The sequence below is a fragment of the Pyrus communis genome, chromosome 15 (genome assembly GCF_041283825.1).
Source record: "Pyrus communis isolate YQ-2024b chromosome 15, ASM4128382v1, whole genome shotgun sequence".
Lineage (NCBI taxonomy): Eukaryota > Viridiplantae > Streptophyta > Magnoliopsida > Rosales > Rosaceae > Pyrus > Pyrus communis.
In genome coordinates this window covers 31,073,909-31,093,796 of record NC_142579.1, presented here as the reverse complement: position 1 = coordinate 31,093,796, position 19,888 = coordinate 31,073,909, and the positions used below count along the sequence as shown (strand labels likewise).

General features: G+C 37.3%; 5 protein-coding genes across 5 annotated transcripts; 4 read left to right on the top strand and 1 right to left on the bottom strand.

Moving 5' to 3' along the window:
* Positions 1 to 288: 288 nt before the first annotated feature.
* Positions 289 to 2,718, top strand: LOC137747012 (uncharacterized). Its single transcript, XM_068487012.2, has 5 exons — positions 289 to 750; positions 849 to 886; positions 1,264 to 1,540; positions 1,625 to 1,911; positions 2,102 to 2,718. Exons 1-5 carry the CDS (start codon positions 397 to 399, stop codon positions 2,541 to 2,543), a joined length of 1,398 nt encoding a protein of 465 aa, XP_068343113.1. The 5' UTR covers positions 289 to 396; the 3' UTR covers positions 2,544 to 2,718.
* Positions 2,719 to 4,211: 1,493 nt separating this feature from the next.
* Positions 4,212 to 4,890, bottom strand: LOC148690854 (large ribosomal subunit protein eL37x-like). Its single transcript, XM_088686075.1, has 3 exons — positions 4,779 to 4,890; positions 4,523 to 4,658; positions 4,212 to 4,392 (listed from the first exon to the last, which is right to left on the bottom strand). Exons 1-3 carry the CDS (start codon positions 4,779 to 4,781, stop codon positions 4,244 to 4,246), a joined length of 288 nt encoding a protein of 95 aa, XP_088542201.1. The 5' UTR covers positions 4,782 to 4,890; the 3' UTR covers positions 4,212 to 4,243.
* Positions 4,891 to 6,866: 1,976 nt separating this feature from the next.
* LOC148690853 (uncharacterized) lies at positions 6,867 to 7,729 on the top strand. Its single transcript, XM_088685110.1, has 2 exons — positions 6,867 to 6,979; positions 7,062 to 7,729. The coding sequence occupies exons 1-2, from the start codon at positions 6,950 to 6,952 to the stop codon at positions 7,659 to 7,661; spliced, it is 630 nt and encodes a 209-aa protein (XP_088541236.1). The 5' UTR covers positions 6,867 to 6,949; the 3' UTR covers positions 7,662 to 7,729.
* Positions 7,730 to 10,216: 2,487 nt separating this feature from the next.
* Positions 10,217 to 12,436, top strand: LOC137720209 (putative polyol transporter 6). Its single transcript, XM_068459250.2, has 3 exons — positions 10,217 to 10,443; positions 10,732 to 11,233; positions 11,378 to 12,436. Exons 1-3 carry the CDS (start codon positions 10,254 to 10,256, stop codon positions 12,231 to 12,233), a joined length of 1,548 nt encoding a protein of 515 aa, XP_068315351.1. The 5' UTR covers positions 10,217 to 10,253; the 3' UTR covers positions 12,234 to 12,436.
* A 5,575-nt stretch (positions 12,437 to 18,011) lies between these two features.
* Positions 18,012 to 19,521, top strand: LOC137729770 (transcription repressor OFP8-like). The gene has a single exon (XM_068468796.2). The coding sequence runs from the start codon at positions 18,343 to 18,345 to the stop codon at positions 19,210 to 19,212; it is 870 nt and encodes a 289-aa protein (XP_068324897.1). The 5' UTR covers positions 18,012 to 18,342; the 3' UTR covers positions 19,213 to 19,521.
* Positions 19,522 to 19,888: the final 367 nt, after the last annotated feature.

The following is a 19,888-nucleotide window of genomic DNA, read 5'->3' as shown; positions in this document are numbered from 1 at the left end:
GTGATGATAATGATCACCATTCTATTTATCATCGTTAGATGAATTTAAATTTTGAGATATGTGTAGAGGATTAACACAAATCTTAAAATTTAAACTCATTCAAGATGATAAATAGGGTAATGAGTATTACTACCATTTATGGATATATCAATACTTTCATATTAATTTTTTAATTATAATTATCTTAAACTTAAAATGGTGATTGGAATTTTTTGTGGGTCCAAATTTTGGTTTTTTTTTTTTTTTTCTCTACATATTTTCCAAAAAAAATCCCACGAGGTTCAACCACCTCCCTTTTGCTTTGGCCCGTAGATTCACTCCATCGACATACACCATTTCCTCGGTGTTTTGTTTATCCAAACACCCCCCAATTCTCTCTCTCTAGAGAGAGAAAGCATGGTCTCAGCTTCTCTCTCAATTCTCTCCTCCTCCTCCTCGTTTCCCTCCAACTCCGCCACTCACTCCGATGCTTCCTCCACCTCCACCACCTTCAAGGCCAGGCCTTTCGAATCCTCCAAACGTACCCTCAGATTCCCCAAATCCCCAAGGCTCCTTCCTTTCAAGGTCTTCGGCTCCTCCTCTGTCAGCCCAATTGAGGACGGCTCCGCCGAGCAATTTTTGCAGACCAATTCGATTGCGGATTTCATGAGGTTCAAAAGGGGTGACAATGGCGGCACCGGGGAGCTGCAGACGGCGGTTGTCAGCTACAAAAAGCGGTTCCCTTGGTCGCTTTTGAGGCCGTTTCTTCAGGTATTGTGTGTAAAGTTGGATTCTTTGAGTCGGTTTCTTTTGTTTTGTAAGTGGGCTTGGTTTGTCACTTTTGAATTTGTTCTTCTTTGGTGTTGTAGGTTGATTTGGTTTCGACAATTCACATCGCGGATAAAGAGTATGTATCTTCGAACAATCGTTGTGATTTTTATTGCTTCTTCGTTTTTAGTAGTTTTGCAGTTAGCAGAATTGTTTGATTGTTAGTGAAATATATGAACTCGGAAGCTACAGCGTTATTAATTCTAAAATATCGATCAAGTGGAAAAGTTGTTGCTCAAACATCGTGCGCGATTTGAGCTAAATAAATGCAATGCTAGTTGTTTGAGAGATGAATTTGGGAAGGGTAGCTTTCATAAAAGTTTTATACGTAACGCTTTCAGGAAAAAGTATTGTACTTTGGATATTAGAGTGCTAATGAATGCATCACAAGAGTGCAAGAGACTTTCAGAAATGGTGCTAGGAAACTGTCTCAACCAAATTTTATTTAATTTCCAGGTACTTTGAGACCCTCCAAAAGGAACTTGAGTCCTATGATTGTGTCCTGTATGAGATGGTGACTAGCCGGGAGAGTTTAGAGAACAGAAGATTCCTTGCTGCCACAAAAAGGCTAAAAGCCAAGGGCTCCCGCTCAAGAGGATTTAACATCCTGGGATGCATTCAGCGACAGATGGCTCGAGTTCTGACGCTTGATTTCCAATTAGACTGTCTTGATTACGAGTCTGAGAATTGGTACCATGCAGATCTCGACTTCGAGACTTTCAAATTGCTTCAGGTATGTATCTTCTCTCTCCTTTTTGGAGGCTGTAAAATGCTTGAGGATCATTGGTGCATCTAATGCCATGTTCATTTCTTTCAGGAAGAAAAGGGTGAAAGCTTCTTCACTTTTGCGAGAGAGATGACTGTTAGATCCACGAAAGCCATGATTCAAACTGTTTCAATTCCAGAAGACCTTGGTCCCTGGAGATCTAAGCTTTTGTGGGCCGCACGTGTGCTTCCGATGCCACTTGTTGGCCTTCTCATTATCGGAGGTGTCTGTGCAGACACGGGCAGTCAGGAGTCGGAATTTCCAGAACTAGAAGCCTTGTCTAGGCTTGATTTTGGTGCTGCGATGAAGGTCTTCTTGGCCAAGAGACTAACATCTGAGTAAGTATTTTCCATGAGTTTCGCTTTCCGTCACTTCGTATGTATGTACAGATTTTCATAACTGATCAAACCAATTGTCAATTGGGTTTTTAATCTCAAAGGGTACTGTGAATTGGTGCTAAATTTTGAATAGGAAAGTTGTTAGCGTGCAGGAAACTCAAAACTAACCCGCATGTATTACTTGGTTAAGATTCACGCAGGCTACAGCCGATGTAGAAGAGAGCTCTGTGATTATTGGTGAGAGAAACAGAGCTGCCATAGATGCTCTCCAAAAAGCAATCGACAGCGGGAACAACAAGATTGCAATACTATACGGAGGGGGTCACATGCCAGACCTGGGGAGACGATTGCAAGAGTTGGAGCTCATCCCTACTGAGGCACAATGGATTTCCGCGTGGTCCATAAGGAAGCAGGATCTGGAGAGCAGTTCCCTTCCATTTCTGAAGAAGATGGCGGAACTATCAGGTTGGCCTTTGAACCGCTACCAGACTTTGGCATTGCTCATATTTTCCACGGTACTCGCACTGGATCTATGGTTTTGGGAGCTCTTTTTTGGCACCGCTGTGAACTGGACGTACCAACTTGCTTCACAAGTTACTGAATATATTGACGGTGCAGGGATGAACTTGTAGAAATAGTCTCCGAATCCCATTGCCCTGATTCTTTATAATTTATATGTAAATACAGTAAAAATCTCTGATTGATATACTGTACTGTTTGGCCAGGCCATTACTGTATGTAAAGAGCAAACCTCAGACTGGCCAACTCCAACCAATTTTAATGGAAATTAAGAACAGTTGTACATCATTTGCTGTGATTCTTTTGGTTTCGGTCGCGGTTTCAGGTTCACAGTTTCAAGCGCACAAAAAACCATTCTAACCAACCATACCCATTGTTCTTAGTGGATTACGAAAACTTTCAAACCAGAACTATTGCTGAAAGTAAACACAAAGATCTAACTTATCATTCATAGCCAAAACTCAGATGGAAGCTCATGATCTACAAACGACGAAGACGACACGGAGGCTCTCTTCTTTATTGGAGCAGCCTCAGTACCTGCGATTCACAAAAAACAACAACAAAGCCTTTTCCCACTAAGTGAGGTCGGCTATATGAATCCTAGAACGTCATTGCGTTTGGTTCTGTGTCATGTCTTCTGTTAGATCCAAGTACTAAGTCTTTTCTTAGAGTCTCTTCCAAAGTCTTCCTAGGTCTTCATTTACCCCTTCGACCCTGGACCTTTGTCCTGTAGTTGCATTTTCTAACTGGAGTGTCAGTAGGCCTTCGTTGCACATGACCAAACCGTCGTAATCGATTTTCTCTCATCTTTCCTTCAATTTTGGCTACTCCTACTTTACCTAGATATCCTCGTTCCTAATCTTATCATTTCTCATGTGCCCACACATCCAACGAAGCATCCTCATCTCCGCTACACCCATTTTATGTACATGTTAATGCTTCACCGCCCAACATTCCGTGCCGATTGTTGGGCCGTACATCATCGCCGACCTTATTGTCATCCTATAAAATTTTCCCTTAAGTTTCAGTGGCATACGATAGTCACACAACATGCCGGATACACTCTTCCACTTCATCTGGTTGAGGTCTCCATCAAATTCTCCGTTCTTTTGCAAGATAGATCCTAGGTAGCGAAAGCAATCGCTCTTTGATACTTCTTGGTCTCCTATTCTCACCTCTAACTCATTTGGACCTCCATTTACACTGAACTTGCACTCCATATATTCTATATTTGACCGACTTAGGCGAAGACCTTTAAATTCCAACACTTCTCTCCAAAGTTTAAGCTTCGCATTTACCCCTTCTTGAGTTTCATCTATCAACACTATATCGTCTGCGAAAAGCATACACCAAGGAATATCATCTTAAATATGCCCCGTTAACTCACCCATTACCAATGCAAAAAGGTAAGGACTTAAAGATGAGTCTTGATGTAACCCCACATGCGATTCACACACCATGAAAAAATTATTAAACTGTAAAATCACGACCACAATCATATAAAATTAAAAATTCTCGTTGTAGGATGTCCGTTTTTATTAAGGAGATGGATTGTCTGCCCTCCCATTTTCATACTCTCCCCATGCCCTCCTGTGATGTATGATCACGGTTAAGCCACGTCAACATTTATATTAATTTTTTATAAAAATAATAAAACAAAAAGTAATAGGAATATAAAATGTTGACGTGTCTTAATCGTGACCATACAAACAGAAGAGGGTATGGAAAGAATATGGAAATGGAAGGGTAGATAATCCACCTCCGTTTATTAAAGGACTCACATGACATTATAGCAGGTCAGTACGTTTTGTTTTCAGGGTAAATATTGTAATGGGCTTTGAAAAGTGTTTGGTTTCATACCTTCTCTGAAGTTAAACTTGAATCCAACGGCAAAATGGCGAATGTACTTCATCCCACCAGTCCCTGTAGTCTTCCTCCGAATCGCCTTCTCGCTCCAATTATCTTTTTTTTTTTTGTTTTTTCACACAACAACTAGCAAAAATCAAAACCAAAATATAAAGAAATTAATCCTTCAACTTTGAAATGGATTGAAACTTGTAGCTGATTAGTGGAGACAAAGAAGGAAGACGACATTTTCGGATCCGGCTGGAAGGGAAGCCGCAGGAGGCGCAGCGGCTCTTCTGGAGGTGAAAGGTCCGCCGCCCGCACCGCACGCACAGCGTGTGGGTCTTGTTCCTCCTCTTCCCGAAGCTCGCCTTGCCTTTGCTCTGTTTTGTTCCACAGAAAAACAGAGGAAAATCAAACAAAGTACATCGAAAAGTTTCAATATTTATGGATAACAAAATAATATTTATACGTAATATCAAATTAGTAACAGATAAACTCACCATTTTTGGTAATTTGGAGAATTTTGAAGCTTATCGCAGTGGGAGGCTGAGCTATGGAGTTTTGTGCTTCACAGTTCATAGCTTGGCGGTGAAGTTCGGTTTCTTATGCTTTGAATTTTTGTTTACGAAAATGCCCTCACCGTGATACTAAATTACTTGATGGAATGGCGCGGTTTTAGCATGACAGTGGACCAGGTGGAGCCCGTTAACTATCAACGGTGGCAATCAGGCAGGGCACTGTAAATTTTTTCATTTCAGTTTGGCTTGGTTTTAATTGTCAATTTTGTTCAAATGAAAGGGTTATTATATATATATATATATATATATGTATATTTTAACAGATTGAAACGACTTGTATTTCAAGTAATTAACATCATTTACTCCTGTACTTGAAGTTGAAGATTTGTGTTCTGTTCCTTTTTGTTGGCTATCACTTGTCTAATAAAATAAAACAATGAAGCTGGATCGTGTGACGATTTAATTCTTCCTTTTTTTTTTTTTAATTTTTTAATTTTTATTTTTATTGACTGAGTGACTAGTATTCTATATTATTAAATTTTTATCAAGAATGGATTGTTGACATTAGTGGCAGATCTAGGATTTTAACATCGGGTGGTCCTAATTTAAAAGCTCTAAAAAAAATTAGACAAAAAAATCTTGAAAAATTAAATGATGGACTACTAACTTTTCATTTACACGCTACATACTACAACTTGGGATTATTTCCAAAATGAACCATAAGGTTTCAGTTTCAGCATTTTATACCTAAATGATTTTATTTTCAGTTTTTATGACTGGTTTAAAATGAAGCAAACAATGCAAGTGATGCATTATCTTGATGGTTAGAGCTTTCCTATTCAACCACGGCGTCCCGGATTCAAACTTGCTTTCTTCTTTTATTTGAAAAATAAGCATACAAATTGTCTTCTATAATTCGAAAACGATGCAAACAAATGAAAATAATAAAAAATGAATAAAACAAAGAGAATAACATACACACAAACAAGATGAAATTGATAGCAATTAAAAATTAGATAAAAAAAAAAGAAAGGAAGAATGAGGAAGCGGTAGAGAACAAAAGGATATAATTTGATTAATTTCAACCCAAAAAAAAAAAAAAAAAAAAGCAAAGACGTAAAATAAAGTGATGTGGCTTAATTTTCTAAAAGCTAGAAAACGCCTTGGCCCAAAAACAAACGGCCATAAAGCAAATACTCATTAAATGACGGAATGAAACGCTGTATTGTCGAGCGTAAAAAGTTGAAAACAAGCTGTTTTTCTTCTTCTTCCTCCTCAGACCATCTCCAACAATGAGCTAAATGCCAAATTTCCCCCCAAATTCCCCCCCCAAACCATCTCCAACCCATGCTAAAACATTGGGCTAAATGCCAAATGTTAAAATTGGGCCAAATTCCCCCCAGATTTCCCCCCCCGCGCGACTGGACTCGCTGGCCCAAAGGCCAGTCTCGGCCCGCTCACTCGCGTACGCGCCCCACGCGGAGCGCTTGCAGTCCGTGCCCGACAGGGTGGGCCCCGCTGTCAGCGGGTTGTCGGCCACCTAGCTGAAGTCCAACGGCTATTTTTGCAATCCAACGGATGTGTTTCAAGGACCGTTGACCAACGGTCCAAATTCAAATTTGATTTTTTAAAATATGTTATTTTAAAATACATTGAATCCAATGGCTGAGATCAAATATAATCAAATCTAACGGTAAAAAAAAAAGATCTAACAGCCCAAATTTAAATCTAACGGTTAAAATAATTAAAAAAAATTATTTAACTCAAAATTCACCCAAAAACTCTATAAATACCTATGTATTTGTTCAAACATCCACACAAAACTCAAATTTCTCTTACAATTCTTCCAATTTATCTTTCTACCATTTCTTTCCATTTCCAAATTGTTCAACATGGCAAGAGAGCATATTAGAGGTCGTAATTGGACTTGTGAGGAAGATGTTGCTCTATGCTTGGCATGAGTTTCTGTTAGCGAAGATGGTGCAGTTGGCACTAATTAAAATAAGAAGGTTTTGTGGGATAAAATCATTGCAAAGTTTCAAGAAAACTGCAATGGTAGCAAGCGGGATGGTGGTGGTGTTTATGATCGGTGGAAGACTATCAACAAAGCATGCACTTTATGGAAGGGAAGCTTGGAGAGAGCCGTGGTTGGCATGGCTAGTGGGAGGAGCGCCATAGAAATTGTGAGTTTTGTTCTTGATATTTTATTTGTCATGTACATAATATTATGTTGGAACTAATTATTTTTATGTATTTTTTGCATAGGGTGACAAAGCAATGGAAATTTACAAGACAAGAGTAACACCAAAAAATCAAGTTTTTAAGTTGCAACATGCTTGGGACATCCTCAAGGATTGTCCAAGGTGGGGAACCGATGCGGACCAACAATGGGGAAGATTATTTCAACGTGAAGCTGCACAGACAAATGCCGGAGATGAAGGTGTTGCTGAAGATGTCGATGAAATGACCCCATCTCCTTCTTTTGCAAGGCCCCCAGGAAGAGATAAGCAAAAGGAAGCAAAGAGAAAAGGGAAGTCCCAAGATCTGATGAGTGGACACTTTGATACCGGAATGGCAAAATTGAATGAAACTCATAGCGCTCGCCAAGAAGAAGCGGCTCGAATGCGTTTGCAAATGAAGGAAATCTCGGATAAGGAGGAAAATAGGTTTGAAATTGAATTCATGATGAAGGACCTCAGCCAATACACTCCAGAGAGGAAAAAGTTCTTACGTGGTAAGCAAAAGGAAATTATGCGAAAGTCTGCCTCAAGGAGTATGTTTCAAGATGATGAATCTTCTCAACCCTATATCCCAACATTTCAACGAAGTCCATCACCAAGTGAAGATAGTGGATATGATTGTTAAGTTTATGTAGTGTATGAATTATGTGCTTTATTAATTATGTGCTTTATTAATTAAGTTTATTAATCATGTGCTTTATTAATTAAGTTTATTAATTATGTACTTTATTAATTAAGTTTATTAATTGTGGTTTGTTAATTATCCAATAATTATCCAATAATTTATTAATTAAGTTTATTAATTATCCAATAATTTATGTCTTATTATTCCCCACTTTATGTCTTATTATTCCCCACTTTGAGGAAACAAAAACTCTTTGAAAGTTGAAATATGGGTGAATATAGAGGATGATTGAAGGTTGAAAGGTTGTGTGATCAACAAATATTGGACATATGTTTATATAGAGGATGATTTCTGAAAGTTTGGTGGTGAATGGTTGGTTGAAAGTTTGGTGTTTATATAGTTGGTGAAAGTTGAAAGTTTGGTGTTTATATAGTTGGTGAAAGTTGAAAGTGTGGTGTTCAACGGTTGGTGAATTGAAAATTTGGTGTTGAAATGTTGGTGAATTGAAAGTTAGCCCAGGGTTGAAAGATTGGTAAAAGTTGACGGCTTGCTTTGTGGGAAATTTAGTGATTTTTCAATATTTATCGGAATTTAAATTTTTTTAGATTAAAATGTTCATAAAATTAATTTACGATAGTCTACATATTTATTTTAAAAAAAAAATTAATTTAACAAAAAAATTGCATAAGTTCATTCTTTAATAATCCCGGGCTAAAATTTTAGGCCAGAACGGTTGGAGCAGAAAAGTTGTTTCTGGGCTAAAAGCTAAATTTTCCGGGCTAAAAAATTTGGCTTTTAGCCCAACCATTGGAGATGGTCTCAGGCTGGCCTTTGTGGTTTTCTTCCGCCGTGGCCACTACCATCAAATGCCCAGATTTAGGTGGTCCTCAGTGGTCTTCACAGCCAACTATTCGGACTTTTGGATGATCCTAGGACCATATTGGTTCCTTAATAGATCTGCTCCTGGTTGACATGGTGCTGATAACATGCTAAAAGTAAAAATATATCAACTTTTCAGAATGGAGATGTATGTCACTACAAATATTGACATCATTAAGAAGGGGTGTGCTATCCACACACTCTATTTTACTTCTCACACATCCTTGATAATTTCTGTCCGTTGATCTTCTTCAATTCATTCGATCTGACAGCCGAGAATTCAAATGGTGTGTGAGAAGTAAAATAGGATGTGTGGATATCACATCCCATTAAAAAAGGTAGACATCATACACCCAGCATTTTCGAAAAAATTCCAAGCAAATGATGATGATCAGTGGATGTCATAGCACATGGTCCAAATGCTCCAAGCACATGTGGATTCACTGTTTGATTTGAAATATGGAGGAATATTCCTCTGCTATTTGTGTTCACACATATTTTATCTTTATTTACTAGTCACTCTCGATCGAATTCCAGTGCATGTTGATTTCTTATCACACTTTCTTCCAAAACCTACATGAGAATATGTTTAAAAATAGCGCTTTTCACACTATGATTTTCTCTTTCATTTTATTTTCACTCCTTCAATTCAACGGCTAAAACGAAGATAAGCGGATAAAAGGAAGTGCAGAAAATTTTGGTCTTTGATAAAACTAGTATTCACCATTGAATGATGGAAGTCTATCGTAAGAGCTTACCACATCATTCTACTTAATGTTACTTGATTATAGATTAGAAGATTATATTCTAATGCAATATCATAACCAAATTACAGGTGCTGTAGGCCCTACGGTCACACACTTGTTTAACTTTCATACATAATGAAGTTGGAGCCATAGAAAGATAATGACTTGTATGAAATGACAACGTCAAATAACAATATCTTAAAACAATCGTGTAATATCAAATAAAAATATTAAAATACAGGACATTATTTTGTCATCCGGATGACCTGCCTAATGCCAAAATTGGGATTCACAATAATGATCCAGAAAATCTTCTTGGCAATTTTTTTAAATTTGTTATATTATCTATAAAATATGAAACAAAACACATCCTTAATGTTAAATTTGTTACATTATCTATAAAAAATATGAAACAAAACACATATCCTTAATCTTAAATTTGTTACATTATCTGTGAGATATGAAACAAAATGCATGCTGTATTTGCTGTGTGGCTGCGCTGGCTTGGTCCAACTCGAGGAAGCAGAGTCTATTCGTTTCAGACCTGCCATTTTGGCAGCATACGGTACAGGCGTGTGGAGACAGCGTGTCCAGTCCCACTTTCACAAAAGTACCTTTTTTTCAAAAGCACTTATTACCATTCCTTTTCTATTGTTACCATTTTACTATTAGGTTAGAGTAAACATAGTAAACATGATAGCAAATTCGTTAGCCGATTTACGACATATTTAACTCGACTTTGTGTCTAATTCTCTAAGTTTGCCTATATGTGGCTGTGGGGATTTGTTATGTTGTTTGGAATATCAGAATCCGTCGAGCATCTTCTTTGTAATTTTTTTCTGACATAAAAAACAAAAAAGAAAATGATGTCTTTTACCCGAATTACCGTATATAAAAAATTTCATACACATCCCCTTATTCAAACGTGCATATCTTCTTCCAAGTTGGATTGGCATTTGCTCCTGCTATGGAGCCAAGCAAGAAGGACCACCTCCATCCTCTGCTTGCTGATGATTCAGAATCTTCATCGCCGGCAGATCATCGATGTCAACCCGAAAAGTCTAAAGCACCGGAAGTTCATACGCAGCCCGGTCTAAACAAATATGCTCTTGCCGGTGCTATATTGGCTTCCACAAACTCTGTTCTATTGGGCTATGGTAACTAGTTACCCTCAATTCCTTAAAAATTGCCTTTGAATTGAAAATACCGCATTATTTTTTTCGACGTAATCATGGAAATGATTATCAAACAATCACAGGTTTAACACATTTGTAGAAGTTTTTTTTTTTCATATTTTTTATGCGTTATTTTTGTACATGTCAAATTGTGATTTGTAAGAATGAAAACAAAAAAATGCGCTTTGAATTATGGTACACAAAATTAATAACTAAAGGATGATTATATTTAGGGTTTTTGTTGTCTGCTAAGGACTTTTCTGTTTGTAGATATTGGGGTGATGAGTGGAGCTTCTCTTTTCATCAGAGAGGACTTCAATCTTTCATCAACGCAAGTAGAAATCTTGGTTGGCTCTCTAAATGTATGTTCATTGATCGGATCACTTGCCTCCGGCAAGACGTCGGATATTATCGGCAGGCGTTACACTATAGTCCTGGCTGCGTTAACATTTTTAATAGGTGCACTTCTAATGGGACTAGCACCATCCTTCCCATTTCTCTTAGCCGGTAGACTTGTGGCCGGAATCGGAGTAGGCTATTCCCTCATGATTGCCCCAGTTTACGTAGCCGAGCTCTCGCAAGCCCTCACCCGAGGGTTTCTCACCTCTCTCCCGGAGGTGTTCATCAACGGCGGAATACTGCTCGGGTACATCTCCAACTATGCTTTATCAGGCATCCCACAAAACATGAATTGGAGACTTATGCTTGGACTTGCAGCTTTGCCTGCTATTGCTGTTGCATTGGGTGTGCTAGCAATGCCCGAGTCCCCTAGGTATTTTCTTAGTCAATATGTTTCGTTTTTTTTTTGTTTTTTTTTTTTTTTTGAGTACAATATGTTTCGTATTTTTAAACCTTGATAGTTCCACTGGTATCAATACTTTTATTTTTTGATACAACGATATTTTACTCTGCATAGATGGTTGGTCATGAAAGGCCGGCTTGACGAAGCGAAGCAGGTTTTGATAAGAACATCTGAAACCAAAGAGGAAGCTGAATTGAGGCTCAAAGAGATAGCAAAAGCTGCCTCGTTGTTGCATGCTAGTTCCTATTCAAACAACTGGCATGGACAAGGGGTGTGGAGAGAGTTACTAGTGAGGCCCACGAAGCCGATCCGCCGCATTCTAATCGCTGCCATCGGAGTCAACTTCTTCATGCAAGCCTCAGGCAATGACGCGGTCGTGTACTATAGCCCAGAGGTCTTCCGAGAGGCCGGAATTCACAACAAGAGGCATCTTGTGGGAGTCACAATCCTCATGGGCATTGCCAAGACTTTCTTTGTTTTGGTTTCGGCACTCTTCCTGGACCGGTATGGACGACGACCCCTTTTGCTGTTAGGCTCTTTCGGCATGGCGATCTCATTGGCGGCTTTGGGATTTGGGTCCAAGTTTCTTGAGTACTCAAGTGAGAAGCCTGAATGGGCAATTGCGCTTTGTGTGGTGGCTGTTTGTTCTGCGGCTTCTTTCTTCTCGATCGGTCTTGGGCCCATCACATGGGTATATTCGTCGGAAATATTTCCCATGAGGTTGAGGGCCCAAGGCTCGAGCTTGGCCATCGGAGTGAACAGATTGGTGAGTGGGTTGGTGGCCATGACATTTCTGAGCATTTCTAGGGAGATTACATTTGGAGGGATGTTTTTTGCGCTTGCAGGAGTAATGTTGGTTGGCACTATTTTCTTTTACTTCAATTTGCCAGAAACCAAAGGGAAGAGCTTAGAAGAAATTGGGGCTCTATTTGAGGACGAGGGGGACGAGCATCAAATGCTTCTTTCTTAGCTGAAAAAACTGTTCACATTGACCGCAGGGATTAGCCCAAGCAGTGAAAGTAGGTCGGAAAAAGAGTCAGGATTAAATTAGATTAACCGCTTGATTTTTTTTTCTCACTGTAATATAAAAAAAAAGATGTATAAATTGCATATTCAACCTTTCCAATGGGCAATTAGTTCTCAAGGCATCTAATGTCAAATGGGTTGCAAAAATGATGTGTTATTTGGATACCGACTCTTATTTTCTTGAACTATTTTATATTCAGCATTTAGTTGTGTTATTTGGATTCTACTTTCTCAAATTCAAATACCAAAATTACTAAGCAGTTAACAGTATTATATACACTAAGGGGTAGATACTTGCACAACAAATCTCATCATCGGTTCTTCGCTACTTTAGAAACAGTTTAGAAGGTGATTAAGAGATAGTCAAAATTACTTTAAAATTTTTGACAAAAATTTTAAGTGCTTTAAATGAGAACATAATCACATAAAGTGTTTCTTTGTCCAAAAAATATCACGTAAAGTAACTTTGCAGAAAAGCATATTATGTGTGCTTCTTCCTATAAGTAACTTTTTTTTGAAGATCCTATTAGTAATCTTATTTCTTTAAATAATAACAAATAAGTAAAACGCTCTCAAAATTTCTTTATAAAAAAGAAAATGAACCCTTGAACTTAATAGAAGACGTTCTTCTTTAAGAATGCACTCTTTCTTGCTATTCCAATGAAACTGATATCATTTTTCCAAAAAAAAAAAAAAAAAAGGGGGTAAAAGAAATAAGAAGTCTTTATGAAAGAAGTTTAATTATATTCCTTATTTCCTAAAAAAGAGCTTTTTGTTTGTTTTTCTCCTTTTCTTTTTATCATATCTTTAATAGGAAACCGAATGAAATGAGATCAACCCAAAGAAAATTGAACGATATAGATATGACTCAAAGATTTGTCACTTTGACTCAAAGACAATTATACATATTCAAAATTTCTCGAGCATTCGAGTAGTAAGCCCACATGGGATATGGGATTTGGGCATCGTGGTTGTTTGCGCCGATGTTGCATTCTTTTCAATTGGCCTCGGGCCCATAACATGGGTAATACTCATCGGAAATCTATCCGATGAGGTTACAAGCCCAAGGTTCTAGTCTAGCCATATCGGTGAACTGCTTAGTGAGCGGGTGGTGTCGATGACATTTCTAACCATCTCTAACAATATAAAATTTGGTGGAATGTTTTTCGTGCTGGCGGGAATAATGGTGGTTGGAACGGTGTTCTTTTACTTCTTTCTGCCGGAGACAAAAGGCAAGACTCTTGATAGATACAACAAATGTGAATAGGGTGAGGGAAATGAGAGAGATGGAGTGAGTGTTGCCTTCAAAGCCTTCGATTTTTATTCTTACTATCAATTAAAATATCATATATGTTATATATCGTTGTATAAAAAAAATTCAAGCTTATTTCACAAAGCTCGTTCTAGGTTCGATTCTTGGCGTTGGTGAATTACACAATGGTGGCTAAGGGTAGACTGAAGTACCTCTATGAATCTTTCCGGCCACCAAAAGAGTTTAAAAAAATTGTTATTTAGACTATCGAGATTGTGTTTTAATCGTGTCACTGGATATCAACGTGAAAAAACCTACAATTAGAAGTTGCTTATAATTAGGAATGAAGGGTGGTGGATAAATTCATAACGACATGACATAATAACAATGTCAGTATTTTAGAGAGACACATTAACGGTCCATAACTAAAACCACACCAATAATGTTTGGGATTTATACTAAAGTCGCTGAGTAACTTGAAGTAAAACCACACAAAATAAATCATGTAGAATTCTTGTATTCTTCAACAAAAATGAATAATAAACAATTCGTGCACGATGCACGAAAATTGGTGGTCAATGGAGATAGTTAATTAAGTGTATCAGATTAGATTAGAACACACTAATCTCCAATATTAAACTACGTACAATTGTATAACCAGTCTGTTCACAAGTAAAAAAAGAAGAAAAGAATAGAGAAGTTGGACAAAGACAAGAGGATGCCAAACTACTAAGACAAAAAAGGTTGTTCTTCACGGGTGGATAAAAATTAAAAAGCCCGTGCTTGCACAGGCAACTGTAACTATACAAAATGAGTCTGATTGATTTGAGTTACTCGATATGGTAAAAATTCCAAGCAATTTTCATAAACTTTGTTTTTTTTCATCTTGTTGTGCCTATATTTGGGTCCAATTCTTTTTTTCTGTGATTAATTTTGAAAAGCCTGTCCATATTTACCAATCAGTGCCCAACAATCCACATCTTGAATGGGATGCGTTTGCCAAATTGCTCCTTGCCCTAAAAAGATCAACACTGTTTAGGGTTGAGCTGTTTTATGAATTAATTAAAATTAAACAGAGGTACGAATTAACTTTAAAGATTGATCATCCTTTTTCAAGTTCGAATTAACGGAATTAGACAGACGTAAGTCAGTATTAGCCAAGGTGTTGCTTGTTTTTATAAATACCATACACATATAGTTAAGATTGCAACTAAACCCTAAAGCTTGTTCATCTTGTTTTCAGTTAATTAACCAGAATTAGATCCAAATCAGTATGAATGATCCAAAACTTGGCTTGTGTTTATAGAAACTCCAAATAAACTTAAGATTGCAACTAAGCCCTAAAGATTGCTCATCTTGTTTCTAGTCCAAATTAACTTATTAAAGATTGTTCATCTTGTTTCGTATTAAAATTTAGAGTTGTTAATTTATTTTTCAGGTTCGAATTCACTAAGATTAGACAGAAATCAGCCAGAATTAGCTAGGGTTTGACTTGTTGAACCCTAAAGATTAATCATCTTGTTTTCAGTCTGAATTAACTAGATTTAAACACATATGACTCTGAATTAGCTAAAACTTGGCTTGTTTTAGAGACACCACATAAATTAAGATCCCAAATTTCCAATGAGGGTGATGAGTGTTTTGCAAGCTTTGGCTCATAGCTTGGTCCATTGCCCTTGTCTTGTTTACTCAACCCTATCCCTTTGGGCTAATCGTGGAAATAATAACCACCATTTTCACTCAAAAGTCATACTCAAAATGTCAAACACTAGCACCTCTTGCAAGTCCAGATCGATTTTTTTATTTTATTTTCAGAGCCTGGACTTTTTAATCATAAGAAGAGCATGAAAGCAAGTGTAAGTGGATGAGGAAATCTATGTCGTTGCAATAAGTTTCTTCTTGTCAAAGAGCGAACTTCTACATAAAAAATGAATCCCATCTTCAGAAGACTGTCTGTTAGCTCTTGGTTGCATGGGAGCATTGGTAGTAAAGGTCAAGAACCTGCGCTCCCCAATCTGTACTTTAGTTGTTGGAAGCTTCTAAGACTTTGGGATGCTCTTCTTCAAATATACATACATATATATACATGCATACATATATATATATATATATATATATGCCACTAGGATTTCTTTGTTTTAAAATTGTAACGTACATAGTATTCAGTACATGAAAATTTTTCTTGTTCTTTGGTTCAAGCTAAGAGTTTTAGGTCCTCTCAATTGGTCTTCTAACCAGTGGACGAATTGGAAGCAGACATGAACATGTTGACAACAGATATAAACCAAATATTCAGATAAACATCAAAAAGCCCGATAAATAATATTATTACCCATATACAACATGGAAAAGGTGACAATATAACCTTTGTCCTCCAGTCTGAATCTCACATTTCAAATATCTCTCTCTCTCTCTCTCTCTCTCTCTCTCTCTCTCGTATGAAAATATGCACGTTACCAGGGTTGGTGGGTTATAAACCTGCATGTTTGATCAGGTTTACCACTTTCTAGGGCATTCTTTTTTATGCAACGACGTCTGCTCATAGAAACTCTTCCAATTTCAAGAGCTAAATGAGAACTTGCATATGGACGAATATACATGGTTTTGAAGAATACTGTGCATTTGTTGTATGGTCTTTCGGCAAAGAAAATGTACCATGTATTATTAAAATTGTAGCTCATGGACATAGATTACGCAAGCAGAGAACCTATATATTATTCAGACTTCAAAACAATACTTTTATGATGAATGAAAATTCTAAACTTTTTTTAGAATGCGATAACAATTATTAATCATCAATAAAACTAAACTATTAGGTTCCAAGCACATAGTACTTTCTACATGCATGGTAAGTGGTTGAATGGAGCCAGGCTGCGCTACAAATATGTTGGCTAATGACCCTCCCATTTCCATGCTTCATGCATCTGTCTGTTTATGTAAACGTACTTACCAGCATAGAGACTCCACTGTACGTATATTAAGAAAAAACAAAAGGACCAACATGTTCCCTATTTAAAAATGGATAATACTAAGGAGACTAAATTTGCAAACTAAATGATGTGTCACCAATAGGAATCAACATGTTTATCAACGTTTAAGTTCTATACCAATCATTGACTTCCATGTCACTTAGTTTCTAAAACTTTGTCTCCAAATTTAGTCTCCCTAGTATTACCCTTTAAAAATGCGTAATACTAGAGAGAAAATTTCTAAACTAAATTTTGCAAACTAAAGGATGTGGTTGTTGGTAATTGGATTATCAATTAAGTACTTACTTCTTTCCTATTGGTGACACATCATTAAGACAATCCATCACTTGCTAAGCCAATAATTTTTAGTATCTAATTTCTTCTTTCTGTTAATTTAATATAGGGGACTGTTATTTGCACTTCAAAAATCTCATTGTGCACTCCTCACAACAAGCATATTTTTCTTTTCATAAATATAAACAATTTAGAGTGCCAATAACAATTCATTTTAATACATACCTGCATGTATAGATATATATTAATGGAAGGTCATAACAGCCCGCAGTTGATTCCTATACAAGAACCAAGAAAGCAACATCCATAGTTTATAATAATTTTGGATCTCCGATGTTTATTTGACACCAGTATTTTACTCTATTCATCGTCATTAATTCATGGAAGTGCATATAGTTCAGTACATAGGTTTTTACTTCCTTGTAACATAGTCATCAATTAATCTAACTTGGAATTGGATAATGTAAACGTAACAATGTCTTGGAAAAAGGTAAAAACTACACTAGAATGTCATGAAGCCAAATGACATCACAGATAACATTAATCATAAAACGTCTACAAGATGGAAGAGCTTGCTCGGAGAAATTGAATCCAAATTGCATAATAAACCCAAACAAGTGAAATCATGTCTCATGAAACATGTACAATTATTTAGTGTCACATGTACATGTGAAAAAAATCTACAAATACACAGGTGCAAAATTTAATGTTCATATAATGAAATCTTCTTTGCAAGGATCTACATCATATCTTAAGCTACAATTTTGAATTTTCTTAGGATATATAGTTTGCTTATACACAAACCCTACTTCGCATACAAGGGTACAAGGTTTAGAACCAAGTAACTAGAGCAGTGCGACGCTCTCTTTCTTCAATTTCAAATATAGAAACTTACGTTCTTTCAAATATAGTTTAAATTTCAACTATACACCTTTAGTAGCATCAAAAGATGACTAAAGTTTTTGGTCCATCCCCATGCACACTACCTAATATATAGTGAATGGGCAATTACTTAATAACCATAGATAGAAGGCATTCCTCAGATCTGCAGGCAACTGGTTCATCATCTAGCTGCCCATGCATTCATCTCAATGATTTCACATTCATAATTCATTCTCAAGGCAAGATTCAAATTGGTTGAAACTAAAATACAGGTAACGAGAAAATAAAACATTATTCTTACACTGGTAATATTTCACTTTTAACTAATTTAAACTGTGAGGAGAAAGTTCGACTTGGATACACAATGGAGATCGCATTCGTTCTAACGATTACTTTAACATCTACGAAAATAAAATAAAATGTGGCTACGAGGTCAACAACAGGCAGTATATAATCAAATAATCAAAACAAGTGTGTCTTGTTAGATGACAGAGAAGAGGACAAAACCAGCAAAAAGTTTCCTTAGACAACTGTTAAAATATCATTTAAAAAACTCCCACTTTCGGTTTCTCATGCATTTATATCCCTCTCATCCAAACTCCTCCATCTCTCTCTAGAAATTCAGTTCTCCTTCTCCGTAGCTCTCTGCAAGTGCAATGGAAAACCGATTCAAACTCAAGCTCTCAAACATGTTCCGATCCTCATTCGGCTCCTGCAGGACCCGAAACTTGTCTGACGTGATCGAAAAATCCGTCTTCTTGCCTGAAAACCAGCAAGACTTGCACGCCGCCGCTCCGCCTCCTAAACAGCCGGCAGCTCTACCGTTTCCTTCCATTTGCAGACCCAAATGCTCCGACTCAAACCAACCCATTATCTCTATCAAAGATGTAATGCTACCAAGACGCAAGATTTTTGAAAAGTACCCTCCTTTTGTAAAACCCTTTAATCCCGACGGCCACACAAGCCCTCCAGCCTCGCCGATCTCGCAGCCTTTAAACCCCTTCTACAACCACCATGAAAAAAGCTCGAAACAGAGAAAAATCAGAGACAAGAAGAAGACGAAGGCGAGGAATTCAAAGAAGAACAAATCCAACGGCGATTTTTTCCCGTTCAGTACGTCTTCTTTTGATAGCAATACCTACAGAGGGTGGTGGTCGAGCAGTGACGATGAGACAGACACTCTGTTTTCTTCAAAGAGCCACTCCTCCCGGCCCCGCTTGCGCAGCCGTTCCCGGCCAAACGGGAGCAGCAGCAGCCGTAGAAGAGAGAGCTCCGACGTGGGTCTGCTTCCGTTGCAAGGAAGAGTGAAGGACAGCTTTGCTGTGGTGAAGAAGTCGAGCGATCCGTACAACGACTTCAGGACGTCAATGGTGGAGATGATCTTCGAGAAGCAGATATTTTCGGCGAAGGATCTAGAACAGCTTCTGCAGTGTTTTCTGTCGTTGAATTCGACACACCATCACAGGGTGATTGTTGAGGTTTTTACTGAAATTTGGGAAGCCTTGTTTTCCAACTGGGGATCTTGAAAAAACAAAAAAAAACAGAAGAAAGAAGAAGAAAATCTCCTTTTTCACTGCTTATTACTCTGTTTTCTCTGTAATATGTGTCTTCTAGGGGATTAATTAATAGTTAGAATCTAACTTTGGATAACTACATTGACGGAGTTTAGTAGTACTTCGCTTCCGAATGCTGAAAGATGGTTCAAGTTCGAATATCGTATTCCCGTCGATAAAAAAAAGAAGACATTAATATGTAATTTATTTCCTTTTTCTTTCTGGTTTCTATATTCTTGTATATTTTCTACTGATGATTTCTTGGTTTTCTTTTGTTCTTTTTATGATTTGACAGAGAAAGTAAAACAAAAACAATTCGGATTTGAAAATATGAAGCAAGAAAAAAGATTGTGGAAGTACATCGATGCTTTTTGAAAAACAGATTGGTCGAGGAAAAAGGGTTTGAATGTTTCCATTACTTTTTTTGAGTGTTGGATGACAACTTTTACAACTAGAACACTTGAAAGACGGGGAAAGCAGGTGGTTAGATCACATAAAGTTACAATAATTTTTTGTGTGGTTGGACTTTTTTGAATTTCCATGCCAAAGATCGCACCAAAAGAATACAAAAAGATAAATCCAGATTCCAAAATCCTCTAGATAAAATGTCCTTTTATCGAACATTATTTTTGGGAAATGTATCATATCC

Excerpts from the sequence above, each read along its gene's own strand:
- LOC137747012 (XM_068487012.2), top strand. The coding sequence starts at position 397 with ATGGTCTCAGCTTCTCTCTCAATTCTCTCCTCCTCCTCCTCGTTTCCC. Across the intron at positions 751-848 it reads TTTTGAGGCCGTTTCTTCAG|GTTGATTTGGTTTCGACAAT; the intron begins GTATTGTGTGTA and ends TTGGTGTTGTAG. Across the intron at positions 887-1,263 it reads ATTCACATCGCGGATAAAGA|GTACTTTGAGACCCTCCAAA; the intron begins GTATGTATCTTC and ends TTTAATTTCCAG.
- LOC148690854 (XM_088686075.1), bottom strand. Across the intron at positions 4,393-4,522 it reads TTCCAGCCGGATCCGAAAAT|ATAATTGGAGCGAGAAGGCG; the intron begins GTCGTCTTCCTT and ends AAAAAAAAAAAG.
- LOC148690853 (XM_088685110.1), top strand. The coding sequence starts at position 6,950 with ATGGCTAGTGGGAGGAGCGCCATAGAAATT. Across the intron at positions 6,980-7,061 it reads GGAGGAGCGCCATAGAAATT|GGTGACAAAGCAATGGAAAT; the intron begins GTGAGTTTTGTT and ends TTTTTTGCATAG.
- LOC137720209 (XM_068459250.2), top strand. The coding sequence starts at position 10,254 with ATGGAGCCAAGCAAGAAGGACCACCTCCATCCTCTGCTTGCTGATGAT. Across the intron at positions 10,444-10,731 it reads CTCTGTTCTATTGGGCTATG|ATATTGGGGTGATGAGTGGA; the intron begins GTAACTAGTTAC and ends TTCTGTTTGTAG. Across the intron at positions 11,234-11,377 it reads GCAATGCCCGAGTCCCCTAG|ATGGTTGGTCATGAAAGGCC; the intron begins GTATTTTCTTAG and ends TACTCTGCATAG.
- LOC137729770 (XM_068468796.2), top strand. The coding sequence starts at position 18,343 with ATGGAAAACCGATTCAAACTCAAGCTCTCAAACATGTTCCGATCCTCA.